The sequence below is a fragment of the Phoca vitulina genome, unplaced genomic scaffold (genome assembly GCF_004348235.1).
Source record: "Phoca vitulina isolate PV1807 unplaced genomic scaffold, GSC_HSeal_1.0 scaffold29, whole genome shotgun sequence".
Taxonomy (NCBI): domain Eukaryota; kingdom Metazoa; phylum Chordata; class Mammalia; order Carnivora; family Phocidae; genus Phoca; species Phoca vitulina.
Window position 1 is genome coordinate 19,741,265 of NW_022589732.1, and position 19,595 is coordinate 19,760,859.

General features: G+C 46.3%; 1 protein-coding gene across 2 annotated transcripts in view; it reads left to right on the forward strand.

The window, feature by feature from the left end:
• Positions 1-1,031: 1,031 nt before the first annotated feature.
• The window catches only part of SH2D4B (SH2 domain containing 4B), a 61,414-nt gene continuing 42,850 nt past the window's right edge, over positions 1,032-19,595 (forward strand). For both annotated transcript variants that reach the window (XM_032423754.1, XM_032423755.1), the window contains exons 1-3: positions 1,032-1,492; positions 2,568-2,715; positions 17,331-17,478. In XM_032423754.1, the coding sequence (XP_032279645.1) occupies positions 1,392-1,492; positions 2,568-2,715; positions 17,331-17,478 (397 nt within the window). In that variant the 5' untranslated portion in view covers positions 1,032-1,391. The remainder of the gene's footprint in view (positions 1,493-2,567; positions 2,716-17,330; positions 17,479-19,595) is intronic.

Sequence of the window (19,595 nt, forward strand, 5' to 3'; positions counted from 1 at the left end):
CACCTCTGGGAAGCATGGCGGCAGGCAAACACAGGAGCGCAGGAACTGAAGGGCTTGCTCGGTTCTGCCCCCTGCAGCTGGATGTCGGTGGAGCACATTCTCATGGCAGCCACGGTGTTCTGTGCCTTAGGTCACTTCTTCACCTTAGAAGTCCTATTGGGCTCTATCATGCAAACTTTAAAAAAAAAATCCCCTCTCCTGTAATTTGGGCCCTAGAAGGAGGTGGTTTTTTCCAGTCCTACAAAGTCCCAGATTTCTGTGTTCTCTCTATTCCCTTTTATTTTTACTTGCAAAGCACTCAATTCTTCTTGGAACTCATTTCTTTTCTCTTAACACCTTGCTGAACACAACAGGCACTAGGAATGTTCTGTTTTCCAGTCTCTTGCCTTAGAGTGGCAGAGTGGCAGGTCTGGAAGGCGTGAGGGTCTGCCTTTCCAGTTACAGCATCTGACAGTTTTCTCAGATGTTTTTCTCTTGTATTAACATGGATCCGTAGCTGTTCACGCAGCCTGCAGCTGACTGCCACCTGGCTGAGGCAACAACACACAGCTGCTATTTCTGTCCTGGCCCTACCCTGCTTTGGGCGTAGATTTCCATTTTATTTTATTTTTATTTATTTATTTTTAAAGATTTTACTTATTTATTTGACAGAGAGAGACACAGCGAGAGAGGGAACTCAAGCAGGGGGAGTGGGAGAGGGAGAAGCAGGCCTCCCGCTGAGCAAGGAGCCCGATGTGGGGCTCGATCCCAGGACCCTGGGATCATGACCTGAGCTGAAGGCAGACGCTTAACGACTGAGCCACCCAGGTGCCCCACAGATTTCCATTTTCGTCCTGGTAATCAATGGAATCTGTTGCAACGGGCAAACTGAGCAATCTCAGTGGATTAATACTGCACAGGTTTATTTCTTGCTCATGTTACAGGCAGATGCGGGTCAGGGGCCTAGGCTCTGTATCTTGGAACACTATCTCCAATTCCTTGTTTGCAGCCAGTGGACAGGAGGGAGGGAGAGAAGGCCGGATGCACTGTCTCCTGCTGTCCTGTCTGCTGACGGTCCATCTCCGCAGCGCTCGGCCGCCGACACCAATTCCAGCCTTGGGCACCTGCTTCAACGGGCTGACTTGGCAGCTGCGTTGCTCCCTGGAGGGAGTGGGAGGAGAGGTGGAGGTGGACCTGCGCTCAGGCTGATATCTCTCTGGAATGCTTTCTGTAGATGACAACATTCTGTAGAGACAACGTGATGCACCATTGGCCGACCTAGCCCGTCCTGGACTAATTAGAACTCAGACCTGTTTCTTCTTCCTTCCTGTTCCTCCTTCTGCTGTGAGGCAGCGAGCGACAAGCACATCCGGTGGCTCCTGGGGGCAGATGGTGAAGTCTGGGTCTGGATCATGGGAGAAGGTCCTGGTGACAAGCCCTACGAAGAGATCTCTGAGGAGCTGATTGCAGAGAGGGCGAGGCTGCAGGCACAGAGGGAGGCCGAGGAGCTCTGGTGAGAGGTGCAGATGGGTCTTGGGTGGGGTCTGAACCCAGAGCCTAGGCTGGGTCCAAGCTGAAGGACGACAGGTGGTGGGTGGGAGGGAGAAGGTGCCAGGCAGCTGGCGGACCCTGCTGAGCTCAGCTAAGATTAGGTGACCAAAGCATCAGAGTCTTCTTCATCAGGTAGATCTTGCGGGTTCAAATCCTGGCTTCACCAGTGAGTCGTGAGCTGATCTGGGGTCTCAGTTTTCGCATCTGTGGTGTGGGCATAACCCCCTTTCCATCTGGACATAGTTTGGATTCACTGAGATAATACAGATGACATGCATTTCCTTTATTCCTCACTGAGTTGTCCCTGTGACAATAAAGGAATTTGGATTCACTATTGTCTGCTCATTTCTCTTCCTTTTAGCTGCATTTCACACACAATGTGGATAGTTGAGCCCCCGGTAAGATTTGGAGTCAGCCTTCTTTCATAAACAACTTTTAACCTTTTTTTTTTTTTTTGCCCAACTTGGAAATCCATATAAGTTGACTCCAACATTCCCTCCCACCCAGCTTTTAATGACAATATTTTAATTGTAAAATTATAACAACTCAACACCCACCACCTAAGATAATCACGGTGAGCATTTGGCAACACCTTCTTTTCTTTATATGTATTTTCTGAGTTTTCTCAGACAAATTGATTAATATAGATTCACAATGTTATTTAAGATTACTATATGGTATCCTATTACATGAGAAACCCAACTTACTGGTCCTGTTAATGGACATTTAGGTTGTTTGCCAATTGTTATGTGATAAAAATCCTCTGATGAACATCTTCTACCTACACCTTTGTGATCTTAAGCGAGAAAAAGGATTTCTGAGTCTATTTTTTTTCCTGGCTTCCTGAAAAATTCAGTTGATTTACATTACCCTACAGGACAGTGACTATTTCCCCCCCACCTTTGCCAGCATTGAGTTTTGCTGCTCTTAGATGTTTTCCATTCTGATAGACCAAGAAATATTGCTCCTGGTATTTATTTGAAGTCCTGCTGTTATGTGCCTACATGAGCTCATACCTGCTGGTGTTCTCTTGCAAGGAGACAGAAGGAGGCAGAAATCACCAAGAAGTTCCGGGATGCTCTGGCCAATGAGAAAGCCCGGATCCTGGCAGAGAAGTGGAAAGTGGAGATGGAGGACCGGAAGGCTGCCAAGGTCCTGGAGGAACGCATCCGTGAGGAGTTCAAGGTGAGCCAGCGCATGGGGCATCCGTGTGCGGCCCCCAGTGCTAGCTCCCAGGCTACTGGCTTCCATCTCTGGTTTGGCCATTGGTTGGTACTGAGTGCTTTATGAGAGCAGAAATCTTGAATGTCTGAGCAGGGAGGAATGTGACACCCCATTTGAGCCGATCCACTTCTCATTGGACAGATGAGGAAACTAAGTGTTAGACAGAGGGAGAGACTTGCGGAGGATATCGTGTAGGAGGGGACAGAGGCAGGATCAGAACTCAGACCTTCTGCCTCCCAACCCAAGGGGCTTGAAAAGGGGCCCAGAAAGTGCTGAGTTTGTGGTCAGACCAGCCTGGGATCCAGTTCCAATTCTCCTGCTTGGTCCTGTGTGACCTTGGGAAGCTTGCTGAACTTCTCTGAGCCTTCACTTTCTTGTTTATAATATTAGGGTAATAACAACACCCAACTTGAGATTTTTGGAAGATTCAAGGAGGTGAAAAATGCACATTTTCTGGCCCTGGAAAGGGAGTTGTTGGGAACCTTGCATACCTACTCATTCTGGGAAAGTTCGGAGCTGGTAAAGGAGTTTTTTATTGCTCTCTGGTAAGAAGCTTAGATTGCCTGAAGAAAAATTTTTTTCTGGTCCCTATTTTTGAATTTATTTTTTTCTATAGGAATAATACATTTTTTTGGGGGGGTGTAGAAAACTCAGAAAATATATATAAATGAAAAGAAGAAAATAATAACCATGCTGAATCCCAATAATTATATTATTTTATGAATTGTATATTCACGGCATTTGCACATTTAAACGTTTTAATAATATTTTTTCCTATAATGATTAGACAATGAGGATAGTGGCCCCTTAAGATCATTTATGTTGCAAATATTTATCTCAGAGGATTTTTTTTTTTTGAGAGAGAGAAAGAGCAGGGGGAGGGGCAGAGAGAAGGAGAGAGAGAATCTTAAGCAGGCTCCACACCCAGCGCAGAGCCCAGTGCAGGGCTCCATTTCAGGACCCTGAGATCATGACCTGAGCCAAAATCAAGAGTCAGACACTCAACTGTCTGAGCCACCCAGGTGCCCCGCAGTTTGTTTTTTTCCTTAATTTTGGTTATAGTGCTTTCAGGTGTATAGAAGGTTAAAATTTTTATTAGCCAACTATATCAAGCTTTAAAAAAATGATTTGTCTCATGCTAAGAAAGATCTGTGCCGCCACAAGCTTGTACTAATATTAATCTACATTGTTTTCTATATCGTTCATGATTTTCTTTCTTTGTACTTAATTTTCCTGCACTTTGGAGTGTGGTATGATACAGGGCTATAACTTTTTTTCCTTCCACATGGTGGGCACATCGTTCCATCATTGTTTATTATATAATCTGTCCTCTCCCCTCTCATTGTACCTGCTGTCCCAATTCTTCTTACAGACTTTTGGACCTCTTCATGGGTTTTTTCTTCTTTGATTATTCTTGAGCCAGATTTGCTCATTTAATGACCGTAGCTTTTAAAATGAGTTTTAACATCTGCTAAGGTATGAACCTATCATTGCTCTTCATTTTCAAAATGCCCTTGGCTGATTTTACCCATTTTTTTTTTCTACTCGAGATACATTTGAATCTTTATGTCACTATCCTCCCCCAAACAACAACAACAACAAAACCACAAAGTGATTTTAATTGGAATTACATCAATGTTACAGATGTATTTGTGGAGGATAGACATTTTTTCTAATACTAAATCATTCAGTCTTCTTGCTCAGGATATGGTATATTCTCCTGGTTACTCAAAGCTTCTTTTTGTCTTTAGTGAAGTGATTTGTTGTTGATGTTGTTGTTATTTTTTGTTTTTTTGTTTTTTGTTTTTAAACACCTGTAAATGCACTGGCCACCCAATCCCAAACATTCACAATAACTTGTACATAATGTTGTGCTTCCATCTTTTGGACTTTGGTGAAATTTATTATTTTACTTAAATGCTCCACATCTCTTCTCTTGTTAAACCATAGGTTTAATATTTTTTGTTGTGATTGTGAATAAGATTGTTCTTGTTACTTTAAAACCTAATGCAATTGCTGGTTACATATTTATATTGTTATTGATCTTATTTAATTTTCCCTTGAGCTATATATATATTTAGGAGATTCTCTTGAGTTTTTAAGGGAAGCAATATTTACTCTCCAAACATTTTTTTTAAAGTAATTTCAAACTTGCAGCAAAATTGAAAGAAAAAAGGACTCGGAGAATCTCCCCTGAAATTCACCAATTATTAATGTCTTGTCACATTTGCATTGTCTCTTTTCTCCTCTCCTCTATATCTGTATCTATCTGTACACACATGGATACATACACACACATATATACGTATGTATATTTCTGTTGCTACTACGAAATTGTTTTGCGAAGCAATTTGAAAGGAAGCTGTAGATATCATATACTCTAGCCCAGGGCTTACCAAACTCTTTTCTGTAAAGGTCCAGATAGTTAATATTTTAGGTTTTGTCGGCCACACCCTCTCTGTCACAACTACTCACCAGGCCATTGCAACACAAAAGCAGCTGCAGATAGTATGTAAGCAAATGGGTGTGGCTGTCTTTTAATAAGACTTTATTTTATTTTTTAAAGATTTTTAAAATTTATTTGACAGAAAGAGAGAGAGAGAGCGCAAGTGCATGAGCGGGATGGGGAAGGGCAGAGGGAGAGGGAGAAGCAGGGGCTGGATCCCAGGACCCTGGGATCATGACCTAAGCCAAAGGCAGACGCTTAACTGAGCCACCCACGTGCCCCCGTAGGACTTTATTTTAAACAATAGAGGGCAGATCTGGCCTGGGAGCCTAAGTTTGCCGACTCCTGATCAAACCCTACATACTTCAGTGTGCATCTCCCATGACTGGGGACCATTCCCTCTGGAGCCACAACAATCATTATCATACCTGTTGAAATGAACAATAATTCCATAACAGTATAAAAATCCAATCAACCCATAGTGGAGAGATGTTTGGTTTATATCGTTGGATTTTGCATACAATTATTTAAGTCTGCTAGAGAAGACAAGCAATACTTTCTCTTTTTTTAAAATTAACATATACTGTATTATTTGTTTCAAGGGTACAGGTCTGTGATTCATCAGTCTTACACAATTCACAGCACTCACCATAGCACATACCCTCCCCAGTGTCCATCACCCAGCCACCCCATCCCTGCCACCCCCCTCCCCTCCAGCAACCCTCAGTTTGTTTCCTGAGATTAAGAGTCTCTTATGGTTTGTCTCCCTCTCTGGTTTTGTCTTGTTTCATTTTTCCCTTCCTTCCCCTTTGATCCTCTGTCTTGTTTCTCAAATTTCCTCATATCAGTGAGATCATATGATACTTGTCTTTCTCTGATTGACTTATTTCGCTTAGCGTAATACCCTCTAGTTCCATCCATGTCATTGCAAATGGCAAGATTTCATTTTTTGATGGCTGCATAATATTTCATTATATATATATACCACATCTTCTTTATCCATTCATCTGTCGATGGACATCTAGGCTCTTTCCACAGTTTGGCTATTGTGGACATTGCTGCTGTAAACATTGGGGTGCACGTGCCCCTTTGGATCCCTACATTTGTATCTTTGGGGTAAATACCCAGTAGTCAAGCAATACTTCCTATGTATCTCTAACAGCAAGAATCCCCTGTTCTACTCTCTGGCCTCCCTCCTCCCCGGAGGGGAGCTGAGCCCCAGATGCTGGGAAGGTGGCTCCATGGAGCTGGTGTCCTGGGGCTCAGTTCACAAGGAGATTACAGAGGGGTTGAATTCCCAGAGATTTTCTGGTTGATGGTCTCCTTGAGAACCTCAGTGAGACAGAGATGATAAATTGTGGAGTGCTCCATATCGGGGCTCATGGGGCGCTCAATAAAGCCATGAGGTTCACCAAGGGACCCACATGCAGGCTTTGGGTGTTATTTACAAGGAAGGCTATGGTAATGCTATGTTTGTTTTTGCTTTCAAAATTAATTTGCTGCATGTGAACATTTAAACTTTAATACTCACAGTAATCCTGATTTGGTATGTGTGCATTTTGAGGAGCCTCAGACATGCAAGCAGCTCCTGTGAGGCCCGGGTGGGCCTCATCAGGGCAGTGTCTGCCGGGAACGTCAGCTCGTGGACTTGGGGGTGGGAAGGTCCAGGCTTACGAGCTGGGGTGTTTTCTGTAAATGGGCTGCCCTTGTATTGTGATGAACTCTTCATCCCAGGAACTGTCTTAGCATGGGCTGAAACAAGATCTGAGAAGTTGCTGTGGTGGATTAAATATGGCTGACGGCAAATTCTTTGTCCCGTCTCTCTTTGAGAGGTAGGTTGACTTCCCTTCCCTTGAGTCGGCTCTGGCCTTGTGCTTAGCCTTCATCTGTAGAGGGCAACAGAAATGATTGTGTAACTTTTGAGGACAGGCTAAAGGAGATTTGCAGCTTCTGCCCCTTTTGCAATGCTCCCTTTTGGAAGCTGCCCCGTGAGAAGCTCTACAGCCTTAGACTACCAGTCTGTAAGGAAAGCCGGGCAAGCCAGGCAGAGGGAAAGGGGCCGTGTGGAGGACAGCGAGGCACCAGACACGTGAGTGAAGCCTGGGTTCTTCCTGTGGTGAATGACCCCAGTGAAGTGATCGACCTCACATGTAACCATGTTGAGCAGAAGGGCCACCCGCCAAGCCCTGCCCAAATTATTAACCTACAGAACCACAAGCAAATAAAATGGTTGTTGTTTTAAGCCATTATGTGTTCCGGGAGTTTGTTACTCGGTAATAGATAACGGGAACAGCTTCACCAAAGGGATTTATGCGTTGGATTAGAGATTGGCTTAGATCATTTTCATTGTGTCTTTCAACATCAAGATTCTAACCTGATGTGAGTCTTGCATGCGGGAATGCACCAACAGAATTCATTTAATTTCATACATTTTTTCCTCCTTTCCCTGAGAACCTAAGTGCAGGTTCTTTAGGGGGAGAGTGGTGGTAATAGTAATAAACTCCCTACTCTCTACAAGCTTACAGGGTGCCAGGAGAGAGAGAGAGAGACAACTCTGTGAGCACCCCTCAGCCCCCACCACGCCTGGGGGACTACATGCAGCGCAAAAGAGCACCTGCAGGAGGCTGGGCGTGATCAGAGCAGGAAATGGACAGGAGATATGTGGAATGGTAACTGTGGTCTGCTAGGGGGAGAGAGAAAAGCATGTGATGGGGGAAGCCAGACAGGAACCTGGCAAGGTAGGCTGTGGGGTCCTTTGATGCTACGATAAAGAGGCAGACTGTTGTCTGTGGGCAGAGCAGTGCTGTGAGGATCTCGATACAGAGGGACATGGTTAGATCAACCTCTATGAGAATGACTGGTGACCATGGTGTGATGCAGGTGATGAAGGTGTCGGGGGAGGAAGAGGCCAGTGAGGAGATTTTTGCGGTCCTCAAAGTGGTCACTGATGAGTCTGAGGATGGCTAGATTCAGGGGGATGGACACAGAGAAACAGGGGAGGCGAAATCAGCAAGGCTTGGCATCAATTAGCTGCTGGGATGAGGGGATGCACCCGAACCCAGGCTGAGGAGTAGGGAGAGGGAGCCACCCTGCTGCAGAGGCAAGCTGGGAAGGGGGCGGGTAGGCTTGGGGGGCAGGGAATGTGCTAGCTGGCCCAGGGGGTTTGTGTTTTGTGCCACCAGAAGCGGACTTTGGGGTGGGGGCTGGAGGAGGGTGGGAAGCTGGATGGGAAGCTGGCTGATGGAGGGGGGACGGGTTGCCTCTGTCCAGAATGCAGGCAGGTTCTGTGAATTCTCTTGGTCATAGGAAAGATAAGAGTGAAAACTCCTTTGAGGAAATGGGGGGAAAATCCAAGAATCTTGTGTAAGGTTAAAGAGGGAACTTCAAAATAGAAGGTGCAGACAGTTGGAAACCTGTTTTTTAAAAACCCGTTCTGTTGTGTCTGGCGCTGTTTGGATGCAATTTACATGCATATGAAAGTGTTCCTTTAGAAGGAAGGGATCATGAGGCTGGACAGAATTTGCATATTTTCTCTGCTTTCTTAACTCATAAGACTGCTTTTGGCTGCTTCTGCCTCTGCTTAAGACCACAGAACACTGTCAATAAGGATCCTGCTCTCTCCCTCTGCCTTAGTCTCCCTCCCTTCCCAGTGCTCCTGATAAGGAACATGCACAGTTGATAGTTACGTTGTCCTCTGGTTTTGCACCATTTCCTATTCAAGGCCATTCATTCTCTTTTTGTTTTTTCCTCCATTAAAGCTGGAATTCATCTTGGCCCTTCATGCCATCTTGTACGACTATAGAAACAATCCCCACCTTGTTTCCAATAGGATTATCAGTGGTGGGGACACTTTCCACTTTTCTCTCGAAAATGGGAGGCTTGCTCCCAGTTTCTCTTGGATGAGGCTGGCCTCAACAAGACAACACGATGCGGCTTACCCTTCCCCTCTCAACGATCATCACAAACCCTGTGTTACCTTCTTTTTGTTTGTTAGTTCATTCAGTCATCCGGTCCGCATTTATGGAGAACCTGCTCTCTGCTAGGCCCCGTGCTGGGGGCTGTCGATGGGAGAAGGACGGACACAGGCATGGCCCTGCCCTTTTGGAGTACATCGTCTCGAAAAGCATGATGGTATTATTCGGGCCAGATGAACAACTAACTGAAGGGGCTCGGGACAGCCCTCTTGCCTCCAGAATGTGCCACTTTGGCCAGCGGACTATTTTGAGCTGAAGGCAATTGAGACCCCGAGGGTTCAAGAGAAACTATTGCCCCACCCTCTAACTACATAGAAGAATATAAATGGAGGGATCTTTTCAAGAATGGGGGTTTATTAGCAGAGATATATTTGATCTGAGTGACCCAGCTGTATGGCAGGGCCAACATCGAATTACCAAACACCTGCTCTTCTCTTTATTGCCCTGTGAATTGCGTTCCTCTCTTTTGAAATCCCAGACCCCTACTCCCCTTCTCCTAAGTTCAGGATGACACATATCCCTCATTTTGCCTGACAGTCTTCCATATCTGTGTGCTTTCCCCGTATGTATGCTATGACCTCTGATGTTCTACTGTTAATCTGTCTCATGTCAATTTGATTCTTAGTCCAGCTAGAAGGACCCTTGAAGGGGACAGGAATTCTTGCTCCCCAGCACAACAAAAACGACTCTTTTGCTTCCAGAAAAGCATCTGTCTCGGTGACAGTTTCCATGGGGGTGGGGCGTGGGCTCCCACGGTGTGGCGTGACTGATGGGTTATCAGGAGAAGGGGGATTGAATAAGGCGGGCGGCTCCGAGGGCTTTGGGCCCACCAGAAAGAGGCATCGATTCCTAAGGTAGAAGAAGGGAGTGCCCATCTGCCTTTTGGGCGCGCTGGCCTTTGCCCATCTGCCTGTGGCCGCCTTATCTTTGGAAAAGATAGACATTTCCTCAGGGCTCGCAGGGGAGCCAAAGGATTGTGAGAGCGGCTGCAACAGGGGACGTTTCCAGGCAATTTCAGCGGTGAAGGGTGAAGCATTTCAGCAAGACCGTGGAGGGAAAGATGCAATGCTCTTTATCTATGGCTGCAAAATGTTTTCTTTTGTTGTCCCCAGCCCTGTGAGAAGCTTGTCTTTGTCACAGTAAGTGGCTGGTTATTTTCCTCAGAGATGGAGGAGGCGGCGGGTTCCCGGCTCCCAGCGTGCTGTTCACTCGGGCAAAGACGATTGACTGAACAGTGTGGCTCTGCCATTTGTTGATTTATTTATTTGAGGGTAGTTCCCCCCCCCCCACTTTACTGAGCTACAATTTCCAAATAAAAATTGTATATATTGAAGATGTACAATGTTCTAGTATAGGTATACATTGCGAAATGGTGACCATAGTCCAGATAATGAACACATCTGTCACCTTACCTGGTGACCTTTTTTGTGTGCGGTAAGAACACTTAAGATCTACTCTCTTAGCAAATTGCAAGTAGACAGTATGGTATTAACTAGAGGCACCATGCAGCAAGTCTGGAATGTATTCATCCTGTATGACTGAAACTTTGTGCTCGTTTGCCAAACAAAACCTAAGTGTCTGCTGACCAATGAACGGATAAATAAAATGTGGTATGTATATATTATGTGTGTATATATATACAATGTATACATAATGTAATGTATATATTATAATGTATGTATATATATAATGTATATGTATCTATAATGTTTATATATGTATTATGTATATATATATATAATGGAATGTTATTCAGTCTTTTTTTTTTTATTTTTTTTATTTTCTGATAGAGAGACACAGTGAGAGAGGGAACACAAGCAGGGGGAGTGGGAGAGGGAGAAGCAGGCTTCCCGCGGAGCCAGGAGCCCGATGCGGGGCTCGATCCCAGGACCCTGGGATCATGACCTGAGCCAAAGGCAGACACTTAATGACTGAGCCACCCAGGTGCCCCTTATTCAGTCTTAATAGGGAAGGAAACCCTGCCATTTCTGACAACATGTATGAACTTGGAGAGCATTATGCTAAGTGTCAGTCATGACCTTCCCTGGGGTGCTGTCTCCTTGCGATGGGCTCAACTGTGTCACCCTAAAATTCTTATGTTGAAGACCTAATCGGCACTATCTCAGAATATAAGTGTATGTGGAGGTAAGGTCTTTAGAAAGGTCATAAGTTAAGAAGAGGTCTTCAGGGTGGGCCCTGATCCAGCATGACTGGTGTCCTTAGAAGAAGAGGGAATTTGGACACAGACATATGTACACACAGAGGACAGAATGTGTGAGACACAGAGAGAAGATGATCCCTCTACCAAGCAAGGAGAGAAGCCTCAGAAAAGAGCCACCCTGCCTCTAGAGTTATGGCCTCAATAGCTCATAAACGTCTGTGGCTTCAGCCTCCTGGTCTGTGGTACTTTGTTATGGCAGCCTGAACAAGCCAGTGCCCTCCTCCTCTGTACCAGAAAGTAGGACCAGGGGGGTTGAAGACCCTCTGCTCGGACAGGCCTTGGCTGACGGTATTTTCCCTGAGACCTGTTCTTGCCTGGAAGACCTGCCCTGGGCAGGTGCCAGATCTGAAGAGCCGGGGTGGACGCTGTCTTTGTGGGTGCCCCGTGTATTGGGTGCTGTGACAACCTGGGTCAGAGATGAGGGAGCTGAGGTGAAGGCGGCGGGCATGGGAAACCGGCTGCATACACTGCAGTGCTGTGCTGGGGTGGGGTGGATTTTTGCTCTGCTGAGATGCCGGTGATTGCCGAAGGTGAGGTTTTCTTCGTGGCTTCGAGCTAAAACTTCTGCTTTGGGGTCAGACAGACTTTGGTTCCAATTTTGCATCCGTCATCAACTCTCAGCTCTAGCATTTCCCATCCGAGCCCATGTCCCTCCTGACCCCACGTTCCCCTCCACCTGCCCCTCTCTATCTCTGCTCATGTCCGCAGAAGATGTCCCCAGAGGGCTGTCTGTGGTCATTTCCACTCCCTCCCCCATGCCGCCTGGAGGGCTGCCCCTCCACCCCACCGGGCAGCTCTCCCATCATGTCCTGAGGCCACGACCTGCCTGCCGTCCCTTGTCACTTCTCTGTCCTTATCTTCTGTGATGTCTCAGGGCCTGTAGCTCAGTTTACCACTCCCTTTTACTTGAAACGTTCTTTCTTGGCTTCCCCAACAGACATCACCTCTTCTGGGTTTTTAGCTTATCTGTTGGATTTCCTTCTCAGCCTCCTTTCCTGGTTCCTGCTCTTTCTCTCAACTTTTAAATGGTGGAGTGGCTCAAGACACTCTGGTTGTCTGTCTCTCTCTCTTTTATCGTTATTGTTGAAGCATAATTGACATACGGCGTTATATGAGTTTCAGGTGTGCAACATAGTGATTCGACAGTTCTCTGCAGTACGCAATGCTCACCACGGTAAGTGGAGTCACCCACCATCTGTCACCCTACAAGGTTATTATGGTTTTATTGACTATATTCCCTATGCTGTGCTTTCATCTCCGTACCTTATTTCTGGTTGTTTCCTCTGGATCTGCTTTCTTTCTCTCAGTGATAGCATTAGGTCCTGTGGCTGAGAAACATCATCCCTACGCAGATGACTTCTGAACCAATACCTTCAGCTGAACTTGCCCTTCAGCCCCAGGCTCCCGCATCCCACTACTAATGGCAGGCCTCTGGGATGTCAGATGGCATCTCGAACTCATCAAATATAGAATTTTGACTTTTCTTCTTCCAACCACAGTGGATGATTCTATACTCAAACATGCCAAGCCCATTTGCAATGCTGGGTCCATTGTGCTCATGGTTTTCTCTGCCTGGAAATTTCTTCTCCCCAAAACTTACTTATTGGCGTTCTTCCTTACTGTTCAGTTGTCAGATCACATCGACCCTTCTGAGAGGACTTCTGGTCACCCAGCCTAAAGTAGCCTCCTAAATTCTCTCTGTCCTTTCTCCTGTTTTAATTCTCTGCACACTGGTTATTATCTTCTGATATTTCCTGATTTTTGTCTGGTGTGTTTCGCCCCCTGGAAAGGCAAGCATGGAGGTGGGGCCTGCATGTGTCTTGGCCACAGCTGTGGCCGATGCAGGCCTGAGCCTCTGGGTGCTCTGTAAGTATTTGGTGAGTGACCGTGTGAAGCCACTCAGCTTCTTTTGTCCTCATGCCCAACTCTTGAGAGTGACTCATTAGGAAGTGGGAATTTTGCCTATTTTTTCCGGCTAAAAAATTGATTTTTGAATTAGTAAAAAATCCTTAATCTACACTGTTTCAGAATAAACAAAAAACTTTGTCTTTTTTTATTAAATGAGAGATTAAAAACTCAAGTTACCTCCTCTCCACCCCAACTCTTGTTGATCCATTTAAATAGTAGCAAAGGACTGAAAAATTTCCAAAGCACCAGGAGAGAGAAAATGAGAAGAGGGAACAGATAAGAAAATGTTTGCTGAGGTTTGAAGGCTGGAAGACAGAGTGGTGAGGTTCAGTGGGGCACCTGCAGGAAGGGGGTGGGTGGGTGAGCTGGCTCAGTTTGGGTCCCCATGGGCTCGGGACCTGGAGACACCAGGGACTGTGAAGCAGGGAGCTCAGGTTGGCGACCAGTTTCCCTGCGGAATGGCTGGACCCTCATGTCCACATTTTCACCCAGGCTACTATATCCCTCCCTCCGAGCCGAAGGAGATGGGGAGTGGGCAGAGGCTCAGAGCTCAGTGTGTCAGGCTGAGTGTCGAGAGCAGGTGAGGGGCAGGTGGGAAACAGGAGGATTAAGGAAGGGTCTTACTTTAAGCAGTGAGTAACCTGAGCCATGGAACCTGCAGCCTGGGTCGCCTCTGGGATGCACAGGGCCAGCAAGTATTTTTGCATGGTGTCTTTGTTTCTCATAAATTATCAGTTTGAGCCACATGAAATCAGCCTGTTAGGTCTTTTCTGGTGACCCAATCTCATGCAATGCTGCGATAAAAATACGGTGCCTACTGGCAGGGTTTGTAGGCTTGCTAGGACACCCCCCTGGAAACGTGGCCTGGCCACTGGACTTCAGGATGATTCCATAAATATGCATCTTGGAGCTCCTGGGGCCATATGGTTAATCCCTTTCATGAAGGAGAGGGTCAAAGAACACCCTGAGGGGGAGAAACAAGGGACTAGAGCTCATGCGGGACCTGGTCTGGACTTAAGGTACCTTACCTGGATACCACTGCTGCCCCTGCCAATCCTGGGAGGACTCTTTTTGGCCTTTCCTGGGGGACACCTGAGGGGGATGTTTGCAAAGAAGGCATTTCAAGGCATGGTGTTCCTATGAAATGTGGGACGCAAGCTAGGGGTTCTGTTAGCTAAGGTCTCAGGGCTGTCCTGCCTGCAGACTGCCTCCCCCACAGACTTCGGTATGCTGGTGCTCAGACACCACCTAGTAGGATAGAGGAGAAGACACGGAATAATCTCAGTCAAAGGACCTCTAGATACTTACACTGGAGTATTGAGTATTTTCCTCAGTGAAATGGCTGATTCCTCATCCAGTCATCCTAGAGTGAAGCCCACTTCCCAGGGAAGTCCTGTCTACACACTCTGAGTCTCCCATTCGGATCGTTATTTCCTGTCTTGAATATGGACAGCCAGGAAACATCAGACATCTGAGAAAAGCCTCCAACACCAATGACAGGCAACACATAAAACATACTTTAAAGGGAAAAAAAAGCAAAAAACAGAGGAAATAGACCTAAATCAGAATATGGGGGGTGGGGAAGAAAGCTCTAAAGTCCTCAGAGATGAAACATTACACTCTTGAAACCAGGACAGGGTGCAATGAAGCAAAAAGGAACAACCAAAGAATAAGAAGGAGGGCTTTAGGAATTACAAATGCAATCTGTAATAAAAAATGTAGCATTTGGTTTAGACAATAAAATCAGTGGATCAACCAGGAAGTAGAACAGCAAAGGCAGGGGAGAGAAAATAAGAGAGAAATGCTAAGCCTCCTAGAGGATCAAGTCAAGGAGTCCAGAGTTTGACAAACAGGAGTTCTAGAAAGAAAAACAATGAGAGGAGAAGAAATGACCCAAGAAATTCTAAGCCAAGGTGTATCAGACTGGAAAGATCTGAGACTTCAGGCAGAAAGCTCCTTGCGTGCCTAGCACAATCAATGAAAGAAAATCCCCACCAAGGCACATCATTTAACCATGTTCAGAACATCAGCGATAAAGAGAAAAATTAATGTCTCATGCAGAAAATTGAGAATCCAAGGGTCAGTATTGGATGCTGGGAAGTAAAGTCTTCCAAATTCTGCTTTAGGAAAGTGATTTTTAATTGAATTCTATGCTCAGACAAATTAGCAGTTATATCTGAAGGCAGCATATAGATGTTTTCAGACAAGACTCAGAGTGTCTCCCTGTGAGTCCATACTTGAGAAGTCCTGCTAGCTATGTTGTTGCAAAATGACGAAGTGGCCAAAAAAGAACATGGAACAAAGAAACAAGAGCTTCAACTGGAGGAGGGCTGAGAAATGAGTCCCCAGGTGGATGGACAGACAGGAGACCCAGGTAACAACAAACTGAGATGGGAGAAGAAGGAAGGCTGGCATCTGGGGACAGTGGCGACCCCTGAAAAAAGATAACTGCTGTTTACCTGTTATAATAATAAACACAGAGAAAGATTTACGACAGATCTTAGAGAAGTTGGGAAAATTCAATATGCAACTTCAGGATAAAACAATTATGAACCCAGGAAAGAAAAAGCCATCATACTATCATATTTTACTGAATATAAAATGCCATATTAGTTAAGTATTGATTTATTAATCATTATTTTAAGAAGAAAGAAAAAAACGTTGCCTATTAAAAAGGCAACTTGCAAGTCTTGAGACATACCCACATATCATACCCACATTATGTTAGAAAGTTACAAAACGTACTTCTTTTTTTTTTTTTTTAAAGATTTTATTTATTTATTTGACAGAGAGAGAGACAGCGAGAGCAGGAACACAAGCAGGGGGAGTGGGAGAGGGAGAAGCAGGCTCCCCGCTGAGCAGGGAGCCCGATGTGGGACTCGATCTCAGGACTCTGGGATCATGACCTGAGCCGAAGGCAGACGCTTAACGACTGAGCCACCCAGGCGCCCCAAAACGTACTTCTTATCATTGGTGAAAACAGCGCCCTACTTTGGCTTTGCAGTGAACCGTATTTACACCGATTATTGATTTCACCACAAATTTTGATGTTGGCACGGTAAGGATGAGGAGAGGAAAAGTCTGGGCGTGTACCTATGTGGCAAACATAAGTGTCAAATACTCATGTACCAAAAAGGAAAGGCAGTAGTTTAATGTCTAGAATTGATAAATAAAAAAATCAGCTGCATGATTCAGACAGAGATGTCACAACATGAAGGAACAGCTAAAATAATTGAGAATGGTGGCCCCTGGGCACCGGGTGAGGGTGGGTAGTTCGGGGTGATGTGGTCTGGAGAATTGCTGGTTCTGAAAATGAGCCTATAGCATATAATGCATGTTTGACACCTGTGGGTTACTTTGATGTGAACAAAGGTAGAGGGAAATACACACACACACACACACACACACACAGCTTTTTGGAGCTTCGAAGTGTGACAATTGGAGATGTGGGTCCCCCGAAACCTACTTGTCTTGGAAATATCTTATCCAGACAGAAGGTTAAGACATGATCATATCCTGCTTAATTGGCCTCCAGAAGGAATGGTACCTACCCTCCGTCTCCCCCAGAATGCCGGTATGGCCAAGGATGGCCCAGCCTCCTCTTATCTTTGCAGAAAGCTTTGGGGTCTACACATTATTCCACACATATTTTTTTAAAGATTTATTTATTTATTTTAGGGAGGGAGGGGCAGAGGGAGAGGGTGAGGGAGAGAATCTCAAGCAGACTCCCCGCTCAGTGAGGAGGGCTCGTTCTCATGACCCTGAGATCACCACCCGAGCTGAAACCAAGAGCCGGTAGCTTAACCGACTGAGCCACGCAGGCGCCCCTGTTCCCCGGATTTTAACCCGTTGCATCCTTCCCCGCAGCTGTGATCAGGCCTGCCTATGGCCATTTCCTGTGTCAGAGAATGCACCTGAGCCGCCAGCCCTGGCCCACCCCACCCCGCCACAGCACTGCCCTGCCCCAGAGTCACAGGGGCACTTCTCTCTCGTGACCTAACGTCCTTCTGTCCCCATGATATTTTAGAGGAAAGAGGAAGAGGAGAGGAAGCGAGGAGAGGAGCAGATTCGCCTCCGGGAAGAGCAGAGGGCCAAGGAACTCTACTGGACCCTGAAGCAGGCCCAGCTGCAGAGCCACGCCAGCGAGAAGGAGGAGCGCGAATGGGAGGAACAGCGTGAGTAGACCAGCCTGCGGCCCCACCCGCTCGCCTCCCGCTTGCCTGCTCCGTCATCCTTCCGTTCACGCTTTCGGCCCCCAGGCCTTTACCCAGGACCCACCCTGCACGGGGCCCTGCTAAGGACCCAGAGGGTGAGGGCTCCGCCCGCCGAGAGCTTATTTATATGCTTATGGAGGAGATTTCTTACACTAAAAAATACTGATTGCGTTACCAGTACTTTACTGGCTCTGTGCTAAGCTCTGGGCACCCAGAATTGAGGGATCACCGTGCTTATCTTGGAGGAACTCCCGGGCCGGGCGGGAGACAGACACGCAGGCTGCCGGCTTTGAGGGAGAGAGTACCACCCCTGTTGGAGTACAGAGTGGCTATCCCGGTGGGCTTCCGGAGGCAGCATGACGAAGCGGAGCTTGATGCGGGCACAGGAACAACGGAGGCGAAGAGGCGGGTGAGGGAGAGGGTGCCCAAGACAGAGGCCCCAGCATACGTAAGGGCATGGTGATGGGAATGGGATGTGCGTAGGAAGGTGGAGATGTATGGGGCGGGCTACAGAGGCTACAAAGCTTGGAGAGTGTCGGGGGGAGAAAAGTTTTGGGGTGGGGAGAGGGGAGGCGGAAGCAGATTTGAAGGGTGCTGTTTCAGTATGTGCTCGGGCTTCGTTTGAATCAGGTGCGGTAACACCTGGATCATATGGATAATGTGGAAATGACGTTGCCCCAAGAAGTTTTTACTCACAGGGAGCAGGACACGCCAGGCGGGGCTACAAGTGCATCAGGGCCCGTCAGGGGGCGGAGGGAGCCAGGGCACAGTGCTGGCATCGTGGTTTCCCCGGGGCAGGTAAGGCCAGACAGGGAGCGCAGGGGTAGGATCGGCTCGTTTGAATAAAGTCTGCAGGCTCTGGGGCACAGGGGCTCTCTAGTTGTCTGACGCCTGGCCCTGGGGTGAGGAGGTCAGGTGGACAGTCAGAACTAGATAGAGGAAGTGATCGGAGTATTTTGGATTGGCTGGTTTGCAAATGAAAGGCACACTTGTGGGTGAGTCCTTTAGTATCTTTAGGAATTGGCCATCCCTGGGAGGGCCAGTCTCTCTCGGCTCAGCAAGGTCCCAGAAGTCAAAACATGGGGAAAATAAAAAGGCATGGTTCCTGCAGGTGGGCAGTGCGACACTTGTAAAGGTGGGTTTGGGGGTGAGAGAGAGGAGGAGGCTGTTGCAGTGGTACCCCCGAGAGATGACTGGGGCCAGGGCCACGACAGGGGGAGCGCAGATGCCGCATGACTTCTACTCGTCAGCCCTCTGGTCCGCAGCCTTTTTCAACCACATGCCAGATTCATTCAATAGACTAGAAAAAAAAATTGAAATACAATTCACATAATATAAAATTCATCCTTTTAAAGAGTACAGTTTAGCGGCTTTTAGGATACTCACCGCCTTGTGCAAACCACCACCACTATTACTTCCAGAGATCTCTTTACCACAAAGAGAAACTCTGTCCCCATTGGTTTTTCCTTCTCCTGCCACACCTCTGGAAACCACTAATCTAATTTCTGTCCCTATGAATTTGCCCATTATGGATATTTCTTATAAATAGAATTATACATGATGTTTATCCATTCATTAGTTGATGGACCTTTGGGTTGTTTCTACTTTTGGGCTATTATGAATAATGTTGCTGTGAACATATGGGTTTTCTTTTGGTGGTTCTGGAATATGTGTGTTTTTACTGAAAAAAATCATTCATAAATTAAAGAAATGTACAAACACATGAGTAAATAATGTAGTGACAAAGACTATTTTTGTGAAGTGTTTTTTTAAGTTAAGATTTAAGTGAAATCTTTAGATTTCAGTGCAAAATGTACCCCTGGAATCCTCTTAAAACATAAGTGCAAGCTCAAAAAAAAGTAGTAGTGACTGGATATTTACCCCAAAGATACAAATGTAGTGATCCGAAGGGGCACGTGCACCCCAATGTTTATAGCAGCAATGTCCAATAGGGACATAGCAGCAATAGCCAAACTATGGAAAGAGCCAAGATGTCCATCAACAGATGAATGGATAAAGAAGATGTGGTATATATATATATATATATATATATATATATATATACACACACACACACA